This window comes from Impatiens glandulifera, chromosome 6 (assembly GCF_907164915.1).
Source record: "Impatiens glandulifera chromosome 6, dImpGla2.1, whole genome shotgun sequence".
NCBI classification, from domain to species: Eukaryota; Viridiplantae; Streptophyta; class Magnoliopsida; order Ericales; family Balsaminaceae; genus Impatiens; species Impatiens glandulifera.
This window is the reverse complement of record NC_061867.1, coordinates 48,098,945-48,126,362: the sequence shown is the minus strand read 5'-3', so window position 1 is coordinate 48,126,362 and position 27,418 is coordinate 48,098,945. Positions and strand designations below refer to the sequence as shown.

Here is a 27,418-nt window from a genome sequence, read left to right as displayed (position 1 = left end):
AATATGAAGTTTTTTCAAGAATTAGTCGAGATACATAACACTCAAATTAATTACAAGAAACAAACGGAAAATATTGCATTTCACCAACTTGAATGACATATACTATAGATGTCTATGTGCATGCATGGGGTAGAAAATAGGGTAATGACTAATGTAGTAGTTGAAGAAGAAGTGCACTTCAAGACATTAGTAGAATAAAATATTGAAGCAAAACATAATTAACTAAGTCATGAATGACTTAGGTAACATGTAATTAGGAATCACAGGACTTCCAAACCCTATAAATAGTTGCTTCTTTCATGCTTAATTGATCATCCACACTTAATTAGCTTTTGTAAGTTTAAAGAGATATGGGTAAACAATTCTTAGTAACAATAGCCATCTTGGCCTTAGTTTATTCACTTGTCAATGCTTCTGATCCATCTCCTCTTCAAGACTTTTGTGTTGCAATTGATGAACCAAAAGATGCTTGTACTTTTTTCATCAACTTGTCATTTTTCATTTGCCAAAATTGATCATGCTTATACTATTTTGTTAATAATTGTTTTGCGTTCATGATGTGTAGTGTTTGTGAATGGAAAGTTCTGCAAGAACCCTAATCTCGTTAATGCTGATGACTTCTTCTTCACGGGACTCGACAAACCTGGAAACACCTCAAATCCTCTTGGATCAGCTGTCACAGCTGTAAATGTGATACAACTAAAAGGTATATTTAACTATAAAATTATTTCATGTGGTCTTTGTCTAGTCAAGAATATATAACACCATTCACTATAACTATAACTATTACTAGGTCTCAATACTCTTGGAATCTCCTTGGCTCGTATTGACTTTGCACCTTATGGATTGAATCCGCCACATACGCATCCTCGTGGAACCGAGGTCCTCTTAGTTCTAGAGGGAAGCCTTCTGGTAGGCTTTGTGACGTCTAACATCCCAAACCAAAAGAATCGATTATTCACAAAAACATTATACGCTGGAGATGTTTTTGTATTTCCAGAAGGCCTCATTCATTTTCAACAGAATATAGCTGAAACAAATACTATTGCTTTTGCTGGCTTGAGTAGTCAAAATCCAGGAACTATTACGATTGCGAATGCAGTGTTTGGTTCAGACCCCGAAATATCACCCGATGTTCTCACTAAGGCTTTTCAAGTGGAAAAGAATGTGATCGATTATCTTCAATCTCAATTCTGGTGGGACAACAACTACTAAACCGTGATCTTGATAAAAAAAAAAATAGTGAGTTGAGGGTATGAAGATGGTGCATAATATATTGTATCATGACTAAATAAGACCGACCTCCTCACTTTTGTTCCTGAATTATAATGATATATGTTGCTTATTGTCTTGTCTTTAATATTAACATTAATATATATTGAATAAATGGTCTTTGTTATATATATATATAAAAATTAAGTGTTTGCTTGCAAAACTATGTTGCCATGATCCATCTATTTTATCTTGTTGTTTTGTGCATGTCTAAGTGGCATATTCAATTAATATTTAGTTATATAGAGAAAATAAAATATTAGATATCAATTGTAAAGTTAATATATAATTAAATAAGATTGAAGATTTCAAGTCTCCAAATCTTCTAATTAAAAATCAATTATTGTAGTTTTATTTTGATGTAGTATCTTTAAAATGATTTTAACCCGGCCATATCCTTGTGAAAACAAACACATTTTTCAATTATGGTGACCTGAAAAATTAGAAAGCTTGGGAGCCATATATAACCTAATTTTGTTCCAAGTGTTTATAGTATTTAGAAAAAAAATAATTATAGGTATATGTTAACGTTTTAACGATTAAAAGTGATTTAGTATTAGTTATTTTATTTTATAAAATTGGTGGTTTGGGCGAAACAGTTGAAAACTTGATTCTCTGTCGAACTAAATTACATCGACAAAAAGACTAATAAATCAACCGAATCAAATTACTATTATAAAGAGTTTTGAAGTCTATAACTTCTCTTACAAATAAGTTAGTAATGTTGTTAATCTCTTAAACTACTCTTTAAAGTGATGATGGTTATTTTATATTTAAAAAATTAATGATTATAATAAATAAACATTTTACAAAAAGAATAGTTAACTTTGTGGAGTAAATTTAATTAAAACTTACAAATAATGAGAGGCTAAAATGGAAGGAAATTTACATGAAGAGTAAGTTCCCATAAGAAATTATGTGATTAATATTAATTAAAAAGTGTTTTAATATTAGTTGTATGTAAAATATACATTGTGTACTAGAAATATTTGGTTTATCAACGTTAAAAATTAAGCCAAGTAAAATTAGACGTCTATATTATTTATTATTTTTTTTTTTTAAGAATTAGAATTAGTAAAGCTGTATTATTATTTTAACTTAATTGTTGATAAAATTAAAAAAATATTTGGTACTAATATGATCAATTAAATTTTAAAATATGAGAATATAAAATATATGGTAATAATATAATATGCATTAATAGATAAATTCTCTTAATATAATAATTTAATTATGAAATACCTCTCTTCAACACAATATATTATGAAAAGTGATAGAGAGAGAATTTGGTAAGAGAATTTGGTAAAGGAATTTGGTGAAGGAATTTGGTAAGGGAATTTGGTGAGGGAATGACTTGCATCACATTCATTGGTTAGAAAATGTAAAAGTGGATGAAAGAGAGAAAATAGAGAAATTATTTTATTTTTTCAGCTAATAAGATTATGGCAGGTCATTCTCTCACCAAATTCTCTTACCAAATTCCCTCACTTAATCATTTCTCATATATTATATACTTGATTTTTATTCTCAAATAAAATCAATGCATATTTATCTTATATTGGAATAATATAGTAATAAAAATCAATTCATTTATCTTTTATTGGAATAAACTATTATGGAATTAGGGTTTTTCAATCCAAGGGCTGCTATCTTTCAAAGCCTCTTTATATAAATACACAACCTGATCAATCATCTAGGGTTACAGATTATAGCAGTTGAGCTCTTTCTCTCTTGAGTTCTTCCGAGTTAGTGCTGTTCAATTTTCCGATTGTTTTCCTTTTGATTACTGTTGTCTTATTCTCTTGAATTCTTCGGATGGTCTCGCATCATTTGTATTGGGGTAATGTTTAATCAGATCTGAATCGCCGATTCTGTTTGATCTTCTTGCTGTGTTTTTATCTAATCAATGTTTTTGTGGTAAATAAAGGTTCTGATTATCTTATATGTTTTTTTTATCTTACTGTTGTTTCATTCTATTTTGTGCTCGATTAGAGATTATGTTTAGCTAGTTGAAGATGTTATCTTGTTTGTAGGGTTCTGTCCAGATTGAGGGTCAACTGCGTCTTCAGCCAAACTGTGCTTCAACAACTCTGTCTTCAAAGCTAATTGGTGGGGAAAATGAGTTCCTTGCTTCTATGATGGTTGATGTTTTTCTTGCAATTGGCAATGATGATAGGCTAAATATGATTGGAATCAAGAAGGTATACCTGTAAAACATTAAAATTAGATTCAACATAATGTGGTTGTATAATTGTTTCTGATGAGTCGTTCAAACTCGATAAATTTATGTTGTTTGCAATAATTATGATATTGTAGTCTCCTTTCATCCTTTAATTGGCAACTTTGCCTTTTCTCTTGAGGGATATGTTTTCTGTTTTTGAATTAAAAGTGTTTAAGATGCTTATTATGCTTCACAAAATGATAATCTAAACTCTAGACACTTTGATGAATATATTTGTTGAAATGTCACTATTTTTTGGGTGCTCAAGTTCCATTTTGAAATTATGTATTCATAAGTCAACAAGGCATTTTTACAAATATTTTGTATATCAGTAAAATAACATCATTGTCAAAATCAAATCTACACATAATTCTTGTGCCTTTTGTGGCCAAATATTGTTAATTCTTTATTCCATATGCATATTTGTGTCAAAATGTTGATTCAAGTATTACTTAAATGTTCTTCATATCATACATCCAAATGAAGCTGCTAACATGTCTCATGTGTTTTCTTACTTCACATGCTACAAGCACCTTAATGAGGTTAAGTTGTACTAATTTATTTACTCTACTCTAATTATCAATGTTGGCCAACATGTCGGTACATTATAGCTTCTATATTAACTTTTGTTTTCATTACATCTAGGTGATTACAAAAACATTTTTTTTTGGTATAAAGGATCGATTTGGAAACACTTTCCGAATTTGGGTCTAGATTCGGATCTAGATGAGAAACTGTCAGATTTGGATTTTAATATTCTAACATGTGTTTTCTTTTGAATTTCAAATTGTTAAAGATGACAAGTATTTTAAAGGCAAATAATCATTATGTAGGTAATAAATGGGACTACTGATGGAGAAGACTCCGGCAAGGAAAATTTATAAGATGAAGAGAGAGAGAGTTCAAACAATAAGATGAACTCTCTCTCTTCACCGTATATAGCCGTCTTCATTGGAATCGCTTGGCAAACAAATGCCCGACCGACTATCCAAGTAATTTTCAATCAATAAAGTTACCAATGTGCTCCAAAAATGGCGAGATTTTTCGCTGATTTCGGCTTCACTGTTGAAGATCTCCGCGTCAGAAACGTCTGCACTTCGTCTCTACCAAGCACTTCGTCTCTACCAAGCACTTCGTCTCTACCAATGTGCTCTCTTCTTTTCTGTAACCTTTCTGGAGATCGATCATTATTAACGGAGGACGAACTATTTCTTGAAGTTACGGAAATCGCAAGAGCGACTTTTTTCGCTTTTCTTCCGCAGACGCGCTCTCTTTAAGGATGGTGGCTTATCGGCCCTCTGTAATCTCTAGAAGGTTTTCAATGCTTCCTAGAGGATTCCCATCCGCGAGCCATAAGAAACAGTCGGTCTACAAGGGGCGTCGGATTCTTGAAGTCCGCTAATCGGGTTATCTCATTCATTTCTTTTCGATTACAGTTGGACACAGATCTCGATTGATGTCGTCGATTTGATTAGAAAATTGCTTATCAAATTCGTATGGTTGAATCACGCCCAACCATTATTGTTACAAGGGTAAGAGGAAATTCCAAGGCAATCTATGGATATGGAGAATTTCCCATCTGAAGCCTCTCTAACTGTAACAAGTTTGGACGAGAAAAACAATTTTCTAATCAAATCCAAAGTAAAAACAGGAATTTGATAAGCAATTTTTTAATCAAATCGACGACATCGATCGAGATCTGTGTCCAACTGTAATCGAAAAGAAATGAATGAGATAACCCGATTAGCGGACTTCAAGAATCCGACACCCCTTGCAGACCGACTGTTTCTTATGGCCCGCGGATGGGAATCCTCCAGGAAGCGTTGAAAACCTTCTAGAGATTACAGAGAGCCGATAAGCCACCATCCCTAAAGACAGCGCCTGCGGAAGAAAAGCGAAAAAAGTCGATCTTGTGATTTCCGTAACTTCAAGAAATAGTTCGTCCTCCGTTAATAATGATCGATCTCTAGAAAGGTTGCAGGAAAGAAGAGAGCACATTAGACGAAGTGCAGACGTTTCTGACGCGGAGATCTTGAACAGTGAAGCCGAAATCAACGAAAAATCTCGCCATTCTTGGAGCACATTGGTAACTTTATTGATTGAAAATTACTTGGATAGTCGGTCGGGCATTTGTTTGCCAAGCGATTCCAATGAAGACGGCTATATACGGGGAAGAGAGCGAGAGTTCATCATATAAATTTTAAAGGAAAATTTATGCGTCCTTGTGGTCTTCGCGGTTCCGGCCATTGAGACGATCCCATTAGAAGAACTTGGTGATGGAGAAGACTCTTGCAAGGCTGCATAGTGAAATTAAACTTGTAGCCTCCTGGAATTATTCCTAATGCCCATAAAAGATTTTAGAATTTTTGGGACCAGTTTAGAAAAACGTATATTTTGTGGTGTTATATCTAGAGTTTCGTAATTCCGAACTCGATTCTTGTATACTTCTAAAAATAATTTTGACTGTTGTACAAAATTTTAGAATTGTTGGAGATACTTTTCAAAAATTACTTGTTTTAGCGGTGTTGTATTTGGAGTTTTATAATTTCGAAAATTCCGCCGAAATATTTAGGACTCTAATAAAATTATTTTCTATCCACAAATACAAATAGAGGCATTCAACAATTTGCAAAAAAATCATTTTTTGGTTTGCACCCTCATTCTTCATTGAGAAACATTATTCACTCTTTCCTTCTAATATTGTCTATAATCAATGTGCTCTTAGATTTATTTTAGAAAATGAATAAGGTTAACCCATTTTTTTAGATACAAGTCATAAGTCATGACACAACTTACATGGTTAGGTTGTCAATTCGAGATTTATATATAACATTTTTAATTTAATTGTTTCAATTTTATGTGTGAGTCAATCCACAAATCGACTCAAGTATTAATTTACTCTTTTATATATATATATATATATATATATATATATATATATATATATATATATATATATATATATTAGTTACTTATATGGTTAGCCATACATTCATCAAATTTGATACTAAAAGTGTTCATAAACTGACTCAAATATTCATTTACTCTTACATATATATTAAAATTAACTACCGCTCTCGACCCGACAAACCAAGAAAAAAATACAAATTGAAAAATTTTTTCAAAATTTCCCATAATCTTGACTATGATTTTAAATTAAGGAGACCAAATAATCAATTAAAGTAATAAATTTTCAAATGATTTGGTAGTCTTAGAAAACAATTTTATTTCGGTAGATTTTTTTTTTTTTTTAGAATAGAAAAAAAAAGAAGAAGTTTGTATGACTAAGATTTTAACTTTTCAATAGATCTTTAAATTCGTTATAAAGTTTGAAAAATAAAATGTATAAAATAGAGAGTGAGATGTCCTATAATATATGTTGAGCTAGTACTAGTTTCTTAAATTAATTTTTTTTTAGCAAACATTAAAACACAATTCGATTTTTAATGAATATTTTTAACGACAAATCTATCTTATTAATTAATTTTTTTACAAAGATTGAAATGATGAAAAACTATCAAAAAAAAAAAAAAAAAAAAAAAAAAAAACTACTTAATTACAAATTATATAATTATAGATAACACAACTTAAGAAAAATAAAATAATTATCATCTTATTTGTAGAATCCATAAATACTCACTTTTAATTATAAACTTTCATTGCCCGTCCTCAAAACATTCGTATGGACCGAGAAATCAGAACACCGGGCATCAGAATTTTATAGGATTTTATTTCTGCACACATTTTTCTTTAAACCTTATTCACCACTTTTTCAACTTATTGAACTTGATTTTCAATGTATTTGACATAATCCCTGGTATTTAATTTGAGACGTCACAATAAGCCCTCGGATTTAGGTCGACCAATGTTTCAATATGGTAACTTGTCTAGTTTCGGACATTTGTGTCTTTCACGCCTCAACTTATGCTTTGCTCACATTATTTTTCAATCTTTGCTCCAATAAAAATGAATTTAAAACGCTCCGTCGCTACACCTCTACATGATTATCAATGAGCCACCTTCTTCTCGACCACCACAATGAGCCTTGATGTTATAGAAGCAAGTATGAATGATGCCATAGTTCCGAAAATCATAGAAGCAACTAAGGGAGATGAAGCCCTTGATGAGACTGAAGATGATTAGGTATTTGGTTTGATCTGATTGAAATAAAGTTAGGGATTCTTGTCCCGAAGTCATTATAGGATGCCATTAAATTTTTGTTTTTCTGGAAAAAGATGTTAGTTACCCAAAATGTCGTGATCGGCAGAATTCGAACCTGCGCGGGCAAAGCCCACATGATTTCTAGTCATGCCCGATAACCACTCCGGCACGACCACCCCGTGTCAAAATAGTTAGTTGGTTTAAATGGATTCAATATTTCCTTTTAAACATGTATTAAAAATAATACACAAAAAAAATTAATCAATATACAAACAAAAGTAGGGATATAACAAATAAAAATACTGTACTAAAATTTTTAATCTAATTACAAACATAAATCATAATTTCACAATATCAAAGTAAAATATCTTGAACAAAACAATCAATGTAACCCTCCCCTCCCATGCCAAATAAAATTCCAAACACTTAAGTAATTATCATGATCTTAACACTATTGCATATTCTTCTCCCACAAGATGGACCTTCCAACAAAATAAACATGGATACATTTCATATTTTTTCTTTTCTCTTTTTTTCCATTAGAAAACATATCAATATTCACACATATAGATGGTAATTCTACCTTGTGTTAAATACTACATCACTCATTTGTAATGATTTGAGAAGTCATAAAATAAAATGAATAGTGATATCAAACGGTAAAACAATTTTTTGAAACAAACAACTAGGTCCACATTATATTTTATCATTTGGGATCTTATACTATATTTTTCTTAAAAATTGGGGTTTAAACTCTCACCACACCACGGTAATAAGGACATTTCTAGGGAAATCGAATCGAAAGATTAAAATGTGTTACAACACTATGGTGAAAAGTGGGAACCTAAGAGGCATTTTATACATTTTATTTTTTCATTTTTCAATAGAAAACATATTAACATTACATACTCTATAGATTGTTTTAAATTGTGTTCAATCCTGACCTCAAATTTTTAATTATTGGAGAAGTCATAAAACAAAATTAAGAGTGATATTGAACGATAAACCAATTTTTGAATCAAATGACTAGGTTCACATTGAGTTTTACCATTTAAAATCTTGCATTGTATTTGTTTTTAAATCCTACATTTATCGCAATAAGAGTTTTCCTAATGATATCGATCTAAGAATTAAAATTTATTATCGTGACATATGCAAACTACTTGTTGTGGGGTTCTAACTCTTGCTTGAGGAAAAATAACACTCTCTCGAGTGGATTGGTGAATTGACGTGATTACTCTTGGGAGACATTCTCAATTTGTTCCTACTCCATCATTAGACTGCCTCAACAAAAATGTGAGAATCTAAGAGACAATTTATACTAAATTGTATTTAATTATGATGTCAATTCTTTGTAATGATTGAAAAAGTCATAAAATAAAATTAATTGTGATAAATTAGGTCCATATTGAGTTTTATCATTTGAGATCATGCACTACCTTTGTGATCCAATGAGAAAATAAAATAAGAAACAAATTGCTGGCTATGGGGTTCGAACCCATGCGCACATTGAGTGCAGAAGATCTTAAGTCTTCCCCCTTAACCTCTCGGGCAAACCAGCCACTTGTTTCAAAATTGAGGGTTTAAATTCTCACTATAATACGAGTCTTTTAGTGGCTATTTTTCTAATATATAATGAGAAAAAAAATATTTAAATGTAATGGAAAATGTAAATTTTGGTGATCACTTTGGTGATCACTTAATGTGCTATTTATCTATAACTCTTATTTGTTTCGACACACTAATGTGTTATTTATCTATAACTCTTATTTGAATCAAATATAATCTTTTAAGTGAGTAGAAATAAAATAAGTTAAAATTTAAAATAAATATTATAAATCACTTAAATTTAAAATTAAAAATAGAAATGTTATATATGAAATATAAAAAGTAAATAGAAATATTATCAAAATATTTTATAAAATATAAAATTTCATCTAATTAAATCACGATTTTATACCAACTAAAGTTAATTTTCATTTTTTTTTAGTAATTATAAAAAATAATTATGTCACTCATGTACCATCACCTATGTAGATGATTCCACCTAGTAATTTTAGACTTACTCAAATTTACATTATATAGGTTTTTCTATTAAAAAGAATATTGTTCTTAAATATTTGTTTATATTTATAAAATAAAGCCCACTTATTACAGTGTTGGATCTATATAAGAGAAACACCTCAAAAAAAATTTATTTTTGTACAGTAAAAATGTAACTCGATACCTAATTTAAAAAAAGATATTAAATACCTTGTAAATTGTAATGACTACGGCTGTGAAAAAAAAATTCGAAAACCGATAACCGTACTGATAGCTTTCGAGTTTCATTTTACCGGATTATCGGTTATAACGGTTTCGGTTAACTAATTTTTTATCGGTTAAACGGTTCGGTTTTCAGTTAAATTATTTATTTAACGTTTAACCGGTAAAATTATATATTTATATTTTATAATTTATATTGTAAATATTAAATATTAAATATTTAATAATATATATAAGTTATTTAAAAAATTTAATAAATATAATACTTACTATAAAAAGTTGAATTATCAGCTTTTGATTAAATTTGTTAACCGATGGGAATCAGTAAAAGTAAAAACAGAACCGGTAAAACAAATAAAATATTAACCGTTAATCATCTGTACAAATTGTATTGGGCTTTAAAAAAGGTCTATTGAAATAGGGCTTTAAAAGAAGGTCTTTTGAAATAACTTTTTCTTGTTGATGGGCTTTACATGTATGTAATTAAGGGAATTAGGGTTTATCAATCAAGGATCCTAAATTAGCATCCTTCAAAGCCTCTTTATATAAATACACAAGTTGATCGATAATCTAGGGTTACAGTTTATAGCATCACGAGTTGAGCTCTCTCTTCTGTTCTTCCGAGGTAGTGTTGTTCAATTTTTCGATTGTTTTCATGTTAATTACCGTGTTTGTTAATGCTCGCAACATTTGTATCGCGGTAATGTTTAATTAGATCTGAATCGCCAATTCTATTTGATCTAATCATTGTTTTTTCTGGTAGATAAAGGGTCTGATCGATTTCATCTGCTTCCAATTATTTCAGTAATCATTTAATCTAAGAGATTTTGATTATCTTACTCTCTTATATGTATGTGATATGTGGGTTTTCTATGCCTTTTTTGTTTGCGATATGTTGATGTCGGCTTGTTTTCCACGGATGATAGAAAATGTTCTCCCACACATTCAGATTAACCAAGGCTGGAGTCTCGATAGGGCTCATTTGCACGTACCCTCGGAATCTAGGGTATTTGTAAGAGGCAAACGAATGAGCCCCTGAGAATTGACACCTAAAAATGTCATAGGCCTATGGTGAGGAAGCATTTCTCTGTCTTCTGCTTGGAATTATGGCTGCATCTCATCTTTGCAATCACAAAAGGCAGTTTTGTGTTCATATACATTTTTTATCACTCTTTTTTGATGTTCTGTTTTGTTTTCGAACTTTTAATCTCCAAATCTTTGTATTTTTTTTGGTAAAAGCTCTCTGACAGATCACATTTATCAAAATATTGTATAAATTGAACATGCTTGTGAAAAAAGATACAATATTTAGAACTAAATCTTTTGCAGGTTAGTTTTAACTAAGAAGCAGAAATGTCTCACCGCAAGTTTGAGCATCCTAGACATGGCTCCTTGGGGTTTCTTCCGAGGAAAAGGGCCAACAGACAACGCGGGAAAGGTTGATTTCTATTTTATGCAATCATTAAGATTGCAATTGATTGTGTATTTTTAATGGTGTTTCCAGTAAAAAAAGTTATATTAGTCTCATCTTGTGAAATGAAGCTAAAGATCATATTCTAGTACTGGTTTTGATATGATGTAACCAGGGGCGGAGCCAGGATTTAAAACCTATTCGGGCTAATTTTTTATTAAAAAAATCTATCCGGGTTTGTTTTATAGGTTGCTGTCACCAATGCCTTTTAGCGACGAAAAATAACCAATAACGATGGTAATTTACAGTCGTTATTGATAAAATACATGCAAGTTGTTTAAGGCTACCCGGGCTACAGCCCGGTCCGGCTTGTACTTGGCTCCGCCCCTGGATGTAACAGCTTTTGATGCCAATGTCTTTGACTAACTTACAAATCTTTGTGGTAGATTCAGTGGGGTCTTATAGAATTGTTGAAATATATTATGTCCATCATGAGGTTAAATAACTAGTATATGAATAAGATGATTCTAAATACAACAGCTTTACATTCATTCAAACTTTCCTGAAGTAAATTAATGAATTGTTGAATGCTAATAGGTGTTATACTCAAACATTTTGAAGGGTTTTAAAATGTAGGCCCAAAACTATGAGTAAAAAGGATTCTCCATTTAATTTAGTGAAACCTTATTCTTTTGAATTCTTCAGCTGGTTTCATAATGCTAATTAGCTCGAATCATTTGTATTGGGGTAATGTTTAATTAGATCTGAATTGCCGATTCTATTTGATCTTCTTGCTGTGTTTTTATCTAATCAATGTTTTTGTGGTAAATAAAGGTTCTGATTATCTTATATATTATTTTTATATGCCTTTTCGTTTGCGATATGTTCATGCCGGCCTGTTTTCAACGGATGATAGAGAAATGTTCTCCCATACTTAACCAAGGCTGGAGTCTCGATAGGGCTCGTTTGCATTTACCCCCGGGAATCTAGGGTATTTGCAAGAGGCAAACGAATGAGCCCCTGAGAATTGACACGTAAAAATGTCATAGGCCTGTGGTGAGAAAGCATTTCTATGTCTTCTGCTTGGAACGATGGCTGCATCTCATGTTTGCAATCACAAAAGGCATTTTTGAGTTTATATTATACATTTTCTATCACTCTTTTCTTCTTGTGATTTTGATGTTCTGCTGTGTTTTTAAATTCATTCAAACTTGGCTGATGTAATTAATGATAATGCGAATAGGTGTTATACTCAAAGCATATTGAAGGGTTTTATATTGTAGGACCAAAACTATGAGTTAAAAGGGTTCTCCATTTAATTTAGTGAAACTGTTACAGCTTTTCTCATATTGTTAATACTTTCTTATCTAGTGAAAGCCTTTCCCAAGGACGATCCAACAAAGCCATGCAGGTTGACTTCTTTCATAGGCTACAAAGCAGGAATGACCCACATAGTGAGAGATGTTGAGAAGCCCGGTTCAAGTGAGTTTTATTTTTTTAAAGTTAAAAGTTTGTACTAATGAAATTGTGAATTGTGAGATTCATTTACATCATCTATTCAATATTGTTTGATGAAATTGGATTATTTAGGTTGCATGACTTAAACATCTTTTTTCTTTAATGTTCAATTTTTTTAGTTGATTTGATACCCATCAGCGATTGAGATCCTAATTCAATTGAGGTGTCAGTGATGCATAGCTCATAGTTTTACATGGATTTTTTATTTATTTATTTCGTAGAGCTCAACAAGAAGGAAGCATGTGAGGCTGTGACCATCATTGAAGCACCTCCAATGGTTATTGTCGGTGTAGTAGGCTATGTCAAAACTTCACGTGGCCTCCGCAGTCTAAACACTGTCTGGGCTCAACATTTGAGCGAGGAGGCAAAAAGGAGATTCTACAAAAATTACTGCAAATCAAAGAAGAAGGCTTTCACAAAGTATTCAAAGAAGTATGAAACTGAAGAAGGGAAGAAAGATATCACAACTCAGTTGGAGAAATTGAAGAAATACTGCTCTGTAATTCGTGTTTTGGCCCATACTCAGGTATTACAAGCACTTGAATTGGTCATGACTTTAAGATTATATTGTCCTATTTGAGAACATCCTATTTACTTTGTCACAATCATGATGATTTGCAAACTTCAGATTCGAAAGATGAAAGGACTGAAGAAAAAGAAAGCCGACATTATGGAAATTCAAGTTAACGGTGGAAGTACACATCAAAAGGTTGATTATGCATACAGTTTCTTTGAGAAGCAAGTTCCTGTAGATGCCGTGTTTCAGAAGGATGAGATGATTGACATTATAGGCGTAACTAAGGGTAAAGGATATGAAGGTGTTGTTACTAGATGGGGTGTTAGCCGACTTCCTCGCAAGACTCACCGTGGTCTTCGAAAAGTGGCCTGTATTGGTGCATGGCATCCTGCTAGAGTATCGTTTACAGTTGCTAGGGCTGGTCAGAATGGATACCATCATCGAACTGAGTTGAATAAGAAGATTTATAAGGTCGGGAAATCTGGTCAGGAGTCTCACACCGCCATTACCGAGTTTGACATGTAAACAATTTCCCCTAGTTATTATTCCTTTTCTATTATTGTTGTGTTTTTCAGTTGTCGAATCTGACTTGAATTTTGTGATGATAGGACTGAGAAAGATATAACACCAATTGGAGGATTCCCACACTATGGAATCGTGAAAGAAGATTACTTGATGATAAAGGGAGGTTGTGTTGGAACGAAGAAGCGTGTTCTTACTTTAAGACAATCGTTACTCACACAGACTTCTAGGGTTGCATTGGAGGAGATTAAGCTTAAATTCATTGACACTTCTTCTAAATTTGGACATGGTCGTTTCCAGACAACCGAAGAAAAGCAAAAGTTTTATGGAAGGGTTAAGGCATAGAAAAAGGAGAAGAATATCGAAATTTAGTTTTGAATAATTTTGATTAACTATTGGCAGGGTTTTTTAGTTTCAATTTCGGTGTTTATGATGTTTGAAAATTAACTCATTTCCTTGGTTTGGAGTATTTACATTTGAAGTTTTTAGTTTATGTTTTGAATTATTTTGGTCAATAAAAGTCTTAATTGTCATTTTGATTTAGATGTCTGGTTTGTTTAGTTTAAATACTCAATTATTTTATTTTTATCTTGTTTGTTTATTTTAAATATTCAATTGTCTGTAGTTAAATTTAAAATTTTTATTTGAAAAAAATGGATTATTCTTTTTAAGTTAAATGCTTTGATGTGTCTCAATATAAAAATAATTCATTTATATATTGTCCAGTAAAACAAAACAAGTGTTTTAGGTAAAAGATAATGTGAGAATAATATTTTTAATTAAAATATTTATGTTTTTCATTTTAAATATTTTAATATTATTTTTTTACTTCAAAGTTTTATAAACATCTATTATTTTGTTAACACATCATTTTTTATTTTAAGTAACATGGCAACACAAGCTAACAAATATAGTATACAACCAGAAATTTTATAAGCTCATATGAATTCTATGAGAAAGAAAAAAGTAATCTTGCATCTGAATCCGAGTTCACCTATCTACCACATACACTTGAACTTGAAGATGAAATGACGATTACAAGATTGGATGAGAATATTATGGCATCACAATCTACCCAACTAGAGTTGATGACATTGAAATAACGCGATCCACAACTGGACTATGTATGATTACATTGTACACCATTTATAATAGTTTGTACAAATAATTATGTAAATATTAATGTATAAGGATTTTTATCTACAAATAAAATGAATTTTTGATTGAAAAAATGACTGGAAATGGAGAAAAGATCTTTTTATTTTTTTTTTTTGTTAGAGTGCGCTATCATACATGTTATCTTCAATCCGCTTGACGGAAAGTCCTGCGGTAAGAACAGGGGATGTGGAGTCATCACTTATGGTCAGAGTCAAAGAAAATCACATCATTCCACATTGTACACTTCATTGGAACTCGTTATCTTCTTCAACCTTAGATAATATGTCAAGCCATTATTGTGAGTTAAATTTCTTCTTGAATTTATTTTTATGAAATATTATAAGTTTGTAGGACAAATTTCATTGAAAGACATACAAAATTAATGTGATACCACGTTAAAACATACGAAAACACGAGATGGGGGTGGAAACTCGAAATTAATGTTCAAAAAATCACAATACAGTAGGGAACTTTGGAAATAATTAAAACAAAACAGCCGACGAAATGACACATCAAGATTGAGAGTGGATGCTTGTACGAACTACTTGACCGAGAATTTCAAGGTTACTATTACCTTAACTTTTTGATATGTTATAAACATTTTTTATTTAAAACAATATTAACTTTGGAAAAGAACTCAACAAGTTCAGAGAATAAAAAAAATTAAAATATGGAAGCAAACCTTTCTCTCAATTACATTAAGAATTGATAAGCCATTATAGTTTTGCTTTATATTTGATTTAAAAGAAACAAAAATTGATCTAATATACTTAGGAATTAAGAGACGAAGAATCTCCTTTTTATGAAGAATTATTTGACATAAGCCAAATATGGTAAGTTGTCTAGTTTCGGACATTTGTGTCTTTGCCTCAACTTATGCTTTACACACATTATTTTTTCACTTTTCTCCAATAAAAATGAATTTAAAATGTTTCGTCGCTACACCTCTATCTAATCATTAATGAGCCACCTTCTTCTCGGTCACCACGATAAGCATTGGCGTCATAGTAGTAAGTATGAATGATGTCCTAGTTCCGGAAATCACATAAGTAACTAAGGGAGATAAGACAATTCATGAATCCCTTGATGAAGCTGAAGATGATTAGGTAATCGAGTTGAAATAAAGTTAGGGATTCTTGTCTTTAAGTCCTTATAGGATGCTATTAAGTTTTTTTGTTTTTTTCAATACTAACAAAGGCATAAAGATGGGTAGAGATGATTGAAAAATATAAGATAAGTATGTATGAACAATCTCGTTAAAAAAAAGTTGGTTACAAAAATCTTCGTGGTCGGCAGGATTCGAACCTGCGCGGGCAAAGCCCACATGATTTCTAGTCATGCCCGATAACCACTCCGGCACGACCACCTTATGACAAAAGAGTTAGTTGGTTTACATTGATTCAATATTCTCTTTAAACATCTATTTAAAATAATCTAAAAAACTAATCAATATACAAACAAAACACAGGATATAACAACTAAAAATACTAAAGACGGATATAATAACTAAAAATACTGTATTAAAAAGTTAAATCTAATTAAAAATATAAAGCAAATTTTCTGAACTCTATCAAAGGTAAAATTGAGGGACTGAATCTTGAACAAAACAATCAATGTATCCCTCCCATGTCAAGTGAAATTTCAAACACTTAAGTTATTATCATGATAATTACTTAAATAAGTGTTTGGAATTTCAGTTGGCATGGGAGGGGTACATTGATTGTTTACTCCTTCTATTTTACTTTTGATAGAGTTCGTGAAATTATGTTTTATATTTTTAATTAGATTTAATTTTTTAGTACTTTCCTTTGCTATGTTTTGATCCTACTTTGTTTTTGGATTCTTCTTCTAGACTTGATCAACCTGCCAATTTGGTTTTTCTTCAGAGTATAAACCTTTGTCTTGGTACATTTTATCAATTTTTTATTGTGTTGACCTACCAACTAACAATAACGGCATACTCTCTTCCTTTAGTAGGTTCAAATTTTGGAGGTAGTGCATGTTTAGATGAATAGTGATTTGTTGGGCCCCTTCTTTGTTGAGAATAATTTTTCCATTCTTAACTTACATCATCATCCTTGTAATCTGGTTTCTTAGCCCTTTGAGCTCTGCCCTCTCATTAAAACCCACCCTCCATTTGTCTTTTACTTTTTCCTGGGTTTCTCCTATTTTTCCTACTTTCTTGTTTCCTACATTATTCTGACCTTTGTTTCCAACCCTAATTTTTTTCTCCCGACCAACATTGTTTTCCTTTTGTTATCCTATGCTTTCCTTCTTCTTATTGGTCCCCTCTATTTTATTCTGCTTTCCTTTTTTCTCCTGTGACTTACCCATTTTCTCGGATTGATTATGATTCTCAAAAGTATCCGCAACGAATTCATTTGAAAAAGTTTATTATTTGGGCAATAGTATGTATTTCATTTTTTATGACATTCATCTTAACAGAATTATCGAAGGCTATAATGGAAGAAGGCATACCTAGAGATTTTCTAGAGTTGACATCATTGACGAATTTAGGGGTTCCATCCTTTCCCTTTTTAGCTATAGCGTCTTTGTTTTTATGAGTGGTAATGAGGTGTGTGCCCTTCTTTCCTTTCTGTTGGTTATCTGCATTCTAGACTTTCTTTGGGTGAGTGGAGTAGGAATTTAATACCTCAGGTGCCTAATTGAGAGAATTGGCCAAGCTTGAGCCAATGGTTGACAAAGAAGAGATATTACCTACTATAAAAGCCTGCACGTTTCTTGATGTTGATTCGAGGTGCAAAAGCAGACGGATTCCTAATTAGCGAAACAACAAACAAGAAATCAATATAGGTAATATTCTGCAGAATAGTGAATTTCTACACGACAGAAAATTGAGAATGTTTCTTGATGTCGACCGAGAATGCAACCACAGTTGGCTAGTGACAAAGAGTGCAACCACGGTTTTTGAGATCGATTGAGAAAGATCGCTCAAAGTGACCAAGGGAGCGACCGAGAGCAACTAAAATAGACTTTTGAAATTTCAAACACTTACTTAAGTTATTATCATGATCTTAACAAGCACAAGATGAACTCCCAACAAAATAAACGTGCATGTTACTCTTCCAATCTGAGGATATCAAACGGTAAACAATTTGTTGAAACAAACAACTAAGTCCACATTTTATTTTATCATTTGGGATTTTGTACTATATTTTTCTTTAAAATTGAGGTTTAAACTCCCACCATTGTACGTAATAAGGTCATTTCTAGGGAAATCTAACCGAAAAATTAAAACCTATCACTATGACTTATTGAAAACTCGGGCCTCTGGGTTAACCCATACATAAGGATAAACAACACTCTGGTGGGGAGGTGAGTTCTCATCTTGATCACTCATGGGAGAATTCTCAATTTGGTATTTTACCATCCTCAAGTTTGTCACGAGAAAAGTAGGAACCTAGGAGGCATTTATACTTTTTTTTTCAATTTTCAATAGAAAATATATTAACATTTCATAACTCTATAGATTGTTCTAAATTGTGTTCAATCCTGACCTTAATTTTTGCAATTATTGTAGAAGTCTTAAAACAAAATTAAGAGTGATATTGAATGATAAACCGAATCAAATTACTAGGTCCACATTGAGTTTTACCATTTAAAATCTTGCATTATATTTTTTTTAAATCCTATCCTCGTCTTAATAAGAGTCTTCCTAATGATATTGATCTACGAATTAAAATTTATTACTCTGACTTATGAGAACTACTAGCTGTGGGGTTCTAACTTATGCATGAGGAAAAACAACACTCTCTCAAGTGGAGTGGTGAATTGATGTGATTACTCTTAGGAGACATTCTTAATTTCTCATATTCCATCATTGGATTGCCTCAGTAAAAATGTGAGAACCTAAGAGGCACTTTATACTATGTATTTAATTCTGACCTCAATCCTTTGTAATGATGGGAGAAGTCGTAAAACAAAATTAATAGTCATAAAATAATTTGTTGAAACTATTAGGTCCATATTGAGCTTTACCATTTAAGATCATGCACTATAATTGTCCATATTGAGCTTTACCATTTGAGATCATGCACTATATTTTTTTTTAAGTAAAAGTGAGTAGAGAGTGAATTCTCATTATCACTCTGAAAATATTTTTAATATGGTTTCATGTCATCATTCCGTTTGCAAGTGAATTCATGTGATCCAATGAGAAAAAAAATAAAAACAGGGTTTATTCCGTGTGTAAGTGAATTCATGTGATCCAATGAGATAAAAATAATAGTATGTAAATTGCTGGCTATGGGGTTCGAACCCATGCGCACATTGAGTGCAGAAGATCTTAAGTCTTCCCCCTTAACCTCTCGGGCAAACCAGCTATTTGTTTCTAATTCTCACTATATTGTGAGTCTTTTAGTGGCTATTGTTTCAAATATATGCATGAGAAAAACAACCCTTGAATGGAGTGGAAGATGTAAATTTTGGTGATCACTCTTAGAAGATATTATAGTTGCTATTTTTCTATACTCTTATTTGTTTCGGCACATTGGTGACGCATTTCACACTCTTCTTTTTTCTTTTGAAAATGAGAGTAAATGGTTCGTTCATCGGGTTAAATTATTTTTTTAATTAATCGGGGATCTTATCGTTTTTATATTCTCTTTAGTTTATCTCTTCATACACTTACGCTTATTGAAAAATGCTCCATCTTCAATTTTGTCTTATTTCTTAGATGTTTGTGTGTCTATGCTTCAATGATTTCTTTTTGCTTCTTGTTTTCCACTCAGTTATCGTAAATTCTCCGATATGATAATCTATTTCTTTTTCTTTAGGATTGTCTTCCAATTTTTATTTTTTTTTGGGGGGAAACAACTTAGTGCCATTTCATTAAAAAAAAACAAAAGAGGAAAAAAAAATACAAAAGTTTAAGATCAGATCTAGACAATTTCTAGATTTGACAATGAAACAATAATTGAATAACAGACAATAACAATAATCAATTAGCGCCTACAACGTTTTTAATTTTATTCTACTTGTGACATTCTCAAACGAAATATCCCATATATGGTAGAGCTTTATATTCTCTTCATTCCTTTCGATTCCTCTCCAAGATTGAATGAGTGCATTTCCATCTGAAGTTATATCTCTCCAAATATCTTCAGCGGTTCTACTTCTTCCACTGTGAGTTCTTGAATTTCTTTCTTTCCAGATATTATAGATTACTGCTCCAAAGTAGCATTTCAACATACTTACATAGAAGGATTTTTCTTTTGCTTTATTTTTCATCCACTCTTGGATTTCTTCTCATATTCTTGGAAAGTTGATGATGTTCATGTTTGCAGCATACATCCTCCAGATTTGTATTACAAAAGAGCATTCCCCAAATAAATGGTTTATGCTTTCCTCAACTCCCGAACATAGGACACAGTTGATATCATGAATGTTTATATATTTTCGAATTTTGTCTTTTGTTGTCAACCTTTTCCTGTATACCAGACAGAGAATAAATTGGCGACAAGGAATAATCTTTGGAGACCATACCACATTATGCCAATCTACCTCTTGTCCTCTTGTTCTAACCATTTCCCATGCCTTTCCTGTAATAAACTTCTCATTGCTTTCTGTTTTCCAGCTTATTTCATCATTATTTTCATTGAGTTGCTTATGCCTCATTAGGTTTAGGATTCTATCACTTTCTGAAATACGCCTCAAAAGTGAATCACATCTACCTTCATATACGTCTCTAAATGAGTACTTGATGTATTCTCTGTTAACTCTGTTTCATTGCATTTCTTCTTTGAATATAATGGGAATATTATCCAGCCAAGGATCATGCCAGATAGTACCCCTCTTCCATTTCCAATTGTAGTTTTCACCATTTGAAATGCATCTTTTCTTGTTTTTAGGATTTTCTTCAATGACCATGTCATTCTTTCGTTGATGCTTAGTGTCCAGATACTCTGCTCTTCTTTCATAAATCTTGTATGCACCCATTTGACCCATAGGGAGTCCGTTTTTTGCTCCAACTCCCATAAGCTCTTGATGGTGAGGGCTTTGTTCCATTCAACACAACTTTTTATTCCTAGTCCTCCTTCTTCTATGGGAGTGCAAACATCCTCCCATTTAACTTTTTTTCCTCCTTTGCCTTGTGTTCCCCATATGTAGTCTCTCATTATTCTATCGAGTTCAGCCATTACTTTCTTTGGAATGACTATCTGTTGTGCCCAGTAGCTAATAATTCCAAAAATGTCTCTTTTAACGAGCTCGATTCTACCTGCATAAGACAGTTTTTTCGTAGCCCAACCCAAGACAATTTCTAACCTTTTCTACCAGTTGTCTAAAGTGATTGTATCGGAGTTGTTTTGATGATAGGGGTACTCCAAGGTATTTCATTGGTAGTTCACCTTCCTTGATTCCCATAATATTGAAAATGTTTTCTTTCCTTTCTTCATTAACCCTTCCATAGAAAGTCTGACTTTTGTCCTCATTGATGTATAGACCTGTAATACTCGAAAAGATTGTTAGAGCTTCTTTGATTTCTTCTTCCAAATTTTTGTTCCATATTAAAACGTCGATTTTGGTTCGTCTCCTCTAAGATCTTATGTTGTTTTATAGTTACTAATTATTTACTTCATGATTTTTACATGTTCAATGATCCCTCCCTATTTTAATGGCGTTGATTCTCAAATTTGATATTATTCATCTTTATCTTTAGGATATTATTTAGGGTTTATTTAGATTCTAAATGTGGATTTGATTCGACCACTCTAGACTCTTTTTTGTTTTTGGTTTCGGATGCTTTAGAATTACTAGTTATTTACTCTAAAAATTTTATAGGGTTCAAAGATCTCTCTTTCAATGGTGTGTCCAAAATTTAAGCGATTTAGTTTCTTCGATGTTAAAAAAATGCATCTTGGAGAAAATGTGTATTCCTTTATTTTATCTTTAGGATATTTTTCAGTTATGTTTTAGATTTTAAACGTCGGTTTCGGGCCGGTGTAAAATCTTTTGTTACTTTAGAGTTACTAATTATCTACTCCATGATTTTTTTTATGATCAATGATCCCTTTCTTTTTTAATGGTGTTTATTTTAAAACTTGATATTATTCCTCAATATCTTTAAGATATTATTCGATTTTTTATTTCATATACTAAATATCGGTTTCGGTCACTCTAGATTCTTCTTTTGTTTTGGATTTAGATGCTTTAGAAATTATTGTTGTGAAAATCGTATATTTTATTCCTTACTTGAATGAAAAACTTAGAACAAATAAAAGTGAAAGTAATTAAGTTCTTTACAAGCTTTTGTTGTTGCGATACGTTCGGTGTACACGGTTGACAACGCAACACATTTTTGTAGTCTCGGTTGCCATTAATTAACGCTCCCTCAAAAACTTATCATGTAGCTTTAAGTGGATTTTCTTGAGTCAACATCACCTGTCGTATTTGAGTCGGTATAACTAATTAAATTTAGACTCTCATTTTCAAGTGTGACTCGGAGATACCTCAATATCAAATTCACCATTTCCCAATGTTCTTTTCCCGAATTTGAAAGGACCCACTCACAGTACCAACAACATAATCTATATTTGACCTTGTGTTAAACATTCCATACATAAGACTACCTACAACATAACTATATAGAACATTTTTCATATATTCCTTCTCATCATCGTTTGAAGAACTATATTCAGAGCTCAATTTAAAATGAGTCTCTAAAGGTGTGCCAACACTTTTAGCATTTTTTATATTGAATCTTTGTAACATTTTCTCAATATATCTCTCTTTAAACAACCGTAATATTTTAATCTTTCTGTCACGACTGATTCTAATTTCAATAATCTTCTTTGTTATTCCAAGATCCTTTATTGCAAAGGACTTCCCTATGTGTTGTTTCAGCCTATCAATTTTCACAACACTTGGACCAACAATAAATATATCATCAACATAAAGTGACAGAATAAAAAAATCATTAGGAGAGAATTTTTGCACAAACACACAATGGTCGAAAGTAGTATTTTTATAACTGTGATGTTTTATATAAATTCTCAAGTTTATTCCACAAAGTTCGTACGTGTGTCTAATGTTGAATATGGTTATAAACATTCTCTTTAACAAATTGACGAATAAACCACATACTTGTTAATGCATAAAATTTCATTTTTCATCAAATTTGGAGGTAGGCTTCTCAGCAACAAATACTGGTAGGTGCAAAGCCTTGATAAATAAAAGATCTTTCACATTTCCTTTCCAAATTTGATAATTCGAACAATTTAACAAAATCATTCTACTTATGTTTATCTCCAAATTTCATTAAAGTCCAAAAGGGTTAACCAAGCTCTGTTACCACTTGTTGGAAAATTGTATATTCGATTACCTACTTAATTGAAAAACTTATAAACAAATATCGCAACAAATAAAGCAGAAGTAAATAACACAATAACGCACGATATTTTACGTGGAAAACCTCTTCAAATTAAGGAGTAAAAGACACGAGACATTACGTCCAACTCAAACTTCACTATAATCAGATGTCGGGTAAACAATCAATGTTTAACAACCTTTAATAACGCAAAAGAACTACAAGGGAATAACAAAAGGATACAAACTTTTTGGTCCCAAACGAGTAAATAAAACTCAAATTAGACAGAAACTTTAAGCCACATAAAATCAAACTTCGAGACATCAACTTTGATTCGACCGTTCAAAATGTATAGGAATGAGATACCAAGATCTCGACAAAATCTCAGATCAATTGGACTCCGTTTGAATATCTAATCATTAGTTTGATGAATATTGTCAGACAGGCGAAAATCTGTTATATTTTTTCTCTCTGCCTCCCTTTTTATTTTTGTCTCTCTCACTTTCTTTTTTGTTGTCGCTCTTTTAAATATTATAGCTATTAGTATTATGGCTACAACAAAAATCGTTAAAATACTATATTACTTTTAATGAATTAAAGTGAACTTGAACTATTAGACATTTTCTTGAAACATATAAATTTTCACGTTTATTCCACAAAGTTGGTTTGTGTCTCATGTTGAATATGGTTATAAATATTCTCTTTAATAAATTGATGAATAAAACCATATATTTGTTCATGCTTAAAATTTCATTCCTTGTCAGATTTGAATGTAGGCTTCTCAACAACAAATACCGGTAAGTGCAAAGTCTTGGTGAATAAAAGATTTTTCACATTTCCAAATTTGATATTTCGAACCATTTAACAAAATCATTATTGTATTTGTGTTTATCTCTATATTTCAATAAGTCTGATTCATCCATCATAATATTTTTTATAGTTTCTATCTTACCCACATGCTTACATATTTTATAACACGTGCTTTACCTATTCAATAAAATAATGTGTTTTACTTGAATTAATGTTTATATATATTTAGTTTTTGATAACTTAAATGTGAATAAATGTTTATATATTATCCACGTGCTTATATAGTTTGTTTGTTTTTTTGCTAGGATTGTGTTTTAACTATAAATGTTAACTTCAATATGGGTGAACATAGCATTGATGAAATGAGTAGAGATAAAAATTTGTATTTTCAATATTCAAACATGTTAATCTTTTATTATAAAATCAAAGATAATCTTTAAAATGAGTAGAAATAAAATAAGTTAAAATTTAAAATAAAAATTGAATAAATATTATAAATCACTTAAAATTAAAAGATAAAAATATTTTATATAAAATATAAAAAGTAAATGAAAATATTGTCAAAATATTTTATAAAAAATAAAATTTCATTTAATTAAATCACAATTTTTATACCAACTAAAAATTATTTCATTTATTTTAATTATAAAAAATAATTATGTCACTCATGTATAAAGCTGAGTATCGTGCATAAACGATCGTATTCGACTCGGGTATGTTGTGTTAAACTTTCAATTGTGTTGTGTCGTGTCGTGTGTCTTGACTCACTCAAAATATTATGATTCACAAACTCTTTCATGTTGTGTTAATTCGTGCTCATAACATATTTGAAAGATGAATCAGTTAATTGGAGGAATCACTTGTAAACATGTTTACAAAGTGTCTCTCTCCAATTATTCAATGAAAGATAAATATCTTCTCATTCATTAAATGACTAAGGTTATTTGATCATTGACATTTACATCATTTAACCTTACAATATCTCAATTACAAACTCAATAATATTGGATTTTGTATCCTTGTAACCTAGCGTAAAAATATGTGGATATCAGTAAAATATATAGAGAACGGAGAGAAAAATTCTAGAGATTTTCGGCGATAATTTTTGGGCGACATATTCTTAAAATTCTTCATAAAAAACGTACACATCATTCTACTCAGCAATAATAACAAATTATAAATCCAATCGCATCACCGGAAAAATAAAAAACATCGTTCGTCGATAGAAACACGATCGGCACGGCGGTACGGTCGATACATCACAATCGACGACACGAATGACACGATTACCACGAACAACACAATCGACAACGCCGCAGAATCCACGGTCGAATCATTCACAAGCGTCGATAGGGTTTCAATCGTACTGATTGCGCATGCTATAAGCGTCGTTGTTTGTCAGTTCTCTCAAAGCGTCGGTCAGCGATTGTCGCTTCTTGTAGCCAGGCCCATAAATATATAGTCACTTTTAGCTGTCACAACAAGCATCAAAAGTCTATTTTAGTTGCTCTCGGTCGCTCCCTTGGTCACTTTGAGCGATCTTTCTCAATCGATCTCAAACACCGTGGTTGCACTCTTTGTCACTAACCAACTATGGTTGCACTCTCGGTCGACATCAAGAAAACATTCTCAATTTTCTGTAGTGTAGAAATTCACTATTCTGCAGAATATTACATATATTGATTTCTTGTTTGTTGCTTCGCTAATTAGGAATCTGTCTGCTTTTGCACTTCGAATCAACATCAAGAAACGTGCAGGCTTTTATAGTAGGTAATATCTCTTCTTTGTCAACCATTGGCTCAAGCCTGGCCAATTCTCTCAATTAGGCACCTGAGGTATTAAATTTCTACTCCACTCATCCAAAGAAAGTCTATGATGCAGATAACCAACAGAAATGAAAGAAGGGCACACACCTCATTACCACTCATAAAAACAAAGACGCTATAGCTAAAAAGGGAAAGGATGGAACCCTAAATTCGTCAATGATGTCAACTCTGGAAAATCTCTAGGTATGCCTTCTTCCATTATAGCCTTCGATAATTCTGTTAAGATGAATGTCATAAAAAAATGAAATACATACTATTGCCCAAATAATAAACTTTTTCAAATGAATTCGTTGCGGATACTTTTGAGAATCATAATCAATCCGAGAAAATGGGTAAGTCACAGGAGAAAAAAGGAAAGCAGAATAAAATAGAGGGGACCAACAAGTAGAAGGAAAGCATAGGATAACAAAAGGAAAACAATGTTGGTCGGGAGAAAAAAATTAGGGTTGGAAACAAATGTCAGAATAATGTAGGAAACAAGAAAGTAGGAAAAATAGGAGAAACCCAAGAGAAAGTAAAAGACAAATGGAGGGTGGGTTTTAATGAGAGGGCAGAGCTCAAAGGGCTAAGAAACCAGATTACAAGGATGTTGATGTAAGATAAGAATTGAAAAATTATTCTCAACAAAGAAGGGGCCCAACAAATCACTATTCATCTAAACATGCACTACCTCCAAAATTTGAACCTACTAAAGGAAGAGAGTATGACGTTATTGTTAGTTGGTCGGTCAACACAATAAAAAATTGATAAAATATACCAAGACAAAGGTTTATACTCTGAAGAAAAACCAAATTGGCAGGTTGATCAAGTCTAGAAGAAGAATCCAAAAACAAAGTAGGGTCAAAACATAGCAAAGGAAAGTACTAAAAAATTAAATCTAATTAAAAATATAAAACATAATTTCACGAACTCTATCAAAAGTAAAATAGAAGGAGTAAACAATCAATGTACCCCTCCCATGCCAACTGAAATTCCAAACACTTATTTAAGTAATTATCATGATAATAACTTAAGTGTTTGAAATTTCACTTGACATGGGAGGGGTACATTGATTGTTTTGTTCAAGATTCAGTCCCTCAATTTTACCTTTGATAGAGTTTAGAAAATTTGCTTTATATTTTTAATTAGATTTAACTTTTTAATACAGTATTTTTAGTTATTATATCCGTCTTTAGTATTTTTAGTTGTTATATCCTGTGTTTTGTTTGTATATTGATTAGTTTTTTAGATTATTTTAAATAGATGTTTAAAGAGAATATTGAATCAATGTAAACCAACTAACTCTTTTGTCATAAGGTGGTCGTGCCGGAGTGGTTATCGGGCATGACTAGAAATCATGTGGGCTTTGCCCGCGCAGGTTCGAATCCTGCCGACCACGAAGATTTTTGTAACCAACTTTTTTTTAACGAGA

At 31.6% G+C, this 27,418-nt stretch overlaps 2 protein-coding genes and 5 non-coding genes across 7 annotated transcripts; 3 read left to right on the top strand and 4 right to left on the bottom strand.

Annotated features, from left to right (window-relative positions):
* Positions 1-341: 341 nt before the first annotated feature.
* Positions 342-1,217, top strand: LOC124942268 (germin-like protein subfamily 1 member 16). Its single transcript, XM_047482732.1, has 3 exons — positions 342-471; positions 566-706; positions 794-1,217. The coding sequence occupies exons 1-3, from the start codon at positions 351-353 to the stop codon at positions 1,213-1,215; spliced, it is 684 nt and encodes a 227-aa protein (XP_047338688.1). The 5' UTR covers positions 342-350; the 3' UTR covers positions 1,216-1,217.
* A 6,531-nt stretch (positions 1,218-7,748) lies between these two features.
* Positions 7,749-7,830, bottom strand: TRNAS-AGA. Its single transcript has one exon. It is a non-coding gene; the product is annotated as a tRNA-Ser (tRNA).
* Positions 7,831-9,131: 1,301 nt separating this feature from the next.
* On the bottom strand, positions 9,132-9,215 carry TRNAL-UAA. Its single transcript has one exon. It is a non-coding gene; the product is annotated as a tRNA-Leu (tRNA).
* Positions 9,216-10,475: 1,260 nt separating this feature from the next.
* Positions 10,476-14,445, top strand: LOC124942830 (60S ribosomal protein L3-2-like). The gene is made up of 6 exons (XM_047483395.1): positions 10,476-10,544; positions 11,249-11,357; positions 12,702-12,812; positions 13,070-13,374; positions 13,477-13,886; positions 13,974-14,445. Exons 2-6 carry the CDS (start codon positions 11,273-11,275, stop codon positions 14,230-14,232), a joined length of 1,170 nt encoding a protein of 389 aa, XP_047339351.1. The 5' UTR covers positions 10,476-10,544; positions 11,249-11,272; the 3' UTR covers positions 14,233-14,445.
* Positions 14,446-16,329: 1,884 nt separating this feature from the next.
* Positions 16,330-16,411, bottom strand: TRNAS-AGA. Its single transcript has one exon. It is a non-coding gene; the product is annotated as a tRNA-Ser (tRNA).
* A 2,892-nt stretch (positions 16,412-19,303) lies between these two features.
* TRNAL-UAA lies at positions 19,304-19,387 on the bottom strand. The gene has a single exon. It is a non-coding gene; the product is annotated as a tRNA-Leu (tRNA).
* Positions 19,388-27,303: 7,916 nt separating this feature from the next.
* Positions 27,304-27,385, top strand: TRNAS-AGA. Its single transcript has one exon. It is a non-coding gene; the product is annotated as a tRNA-Ser (tRNA).
* The last annotated feature ends 33 nt before the right edge of the window (positions 27,386-27,418 follow it).